General features: G+C 71.0%; 1 protein-coding gene across 1 annotated transcript in view; it reads right to left on the bottom strand.

Annotated features, from left to right (window-relative positions):
• DHX30 (DEAH-box helicase 30) overlaps positions 1-848 on the bottom strand; it is a 19,550-nt gene that overhangs the window by 10,302 nt on the left and 8,400 nt on the right. Inside the window, 1 exon segment of the mRNA XM_015568262.1 lies at positions 296-426. Coding sequence (XP_015423748.1) covers positions 296-426 — 131 coding nt within the window.

The raw sequence follows: 848 nt of genomic DNA, 5'->3' as shown, positions 1-848 counted from the left end.
CGCGGATCCCAGGGAGATCCGGAGCCCCGCGCGGACCGGCTCCGGGCAGAGGGCAGGCGGCCATCTTTACGCCGAGAACCCTGAGCAGGGTCCCCCGCCTGCTCCGGGCCCAGGAACCCCCAGCAGCCCCGACGGCCGCCGGGGACCAGGGTCACCGAGAGGAGCCTCCTTGGGCACGGCCTGCGCCCCTGGCCAGCCCTTCTCAGCCTGCTTCGCTCAGGCGGTTTTCAATTCAGAAACGGACTCCGAGACGGAGCAACCGCGGGAGGAGGGCCGCTGGCCCCCCGCGAGTCACCTTTTTCTTGGGTCCGTTTGTGTGCACGTAGACGAGCTTGTCTTTCGCGTGTGAGATGCCCAGGGCCCTTCCGATCACGCTGTTGAGGAGGTTTTTGGGCTGCGGGAACTCTTTCAACAGGTCCCTGGAAGCTGCGGGAGGAGGAGGCGGCGTTACAGCTGTTCCTCTTCTAGGGGCCCCGCGGGGTGGGGTCAGGGCGGCCCGGCTGGCGGCTGAGGATGTCGGCGCTGACCCCACCCCGGGAGCAGCTCAGGAAGGGGGCGCGGGGGGCTCGGCCACGGGCACGGCCCTGTCCCCGAGGAGAAGGGCCAGGGACCCGCACACCGAGGGGAGCCGCCGGCACCTTCCCACCCCCGTTCCCATCTGACCCGTCCGCTGAGGGACAGCGCCCGGCAGAACCCGCGCTGCGGTCAAGGCGGTGCCAGCCCGCCCCCCGAGTCGGGGCTATGGGGACCCCCCTTCACTGGGGCATCAGACTCGGGGGGCCTCCCTTTCTTACTGGGGTCCCCGAGGGCGGAGCGGCCGGCCCAGGAGGGAGAGCCCCGAGGCCTCT

This window comes from Myotis davidii, unplaced genomic scaffold (assembly GCF_000327345.1).
Source record: "Myotis davidii unplaced genomic scaffold, ASM32734v1 scaffold663, whole genome shotgun sequence".
NCBI classification, from domain to species: Eukaryota; Metazoa; Chordata; class Mammalia; order Chiroptera; family Vespertilionidae; genus Myotis; species Myotis davidii.
The sequence above is the reverse complement of the archived record's forward strand: the minus strand, read 5'-3'. Positions and strand labels throughout refer to the sequence as shown.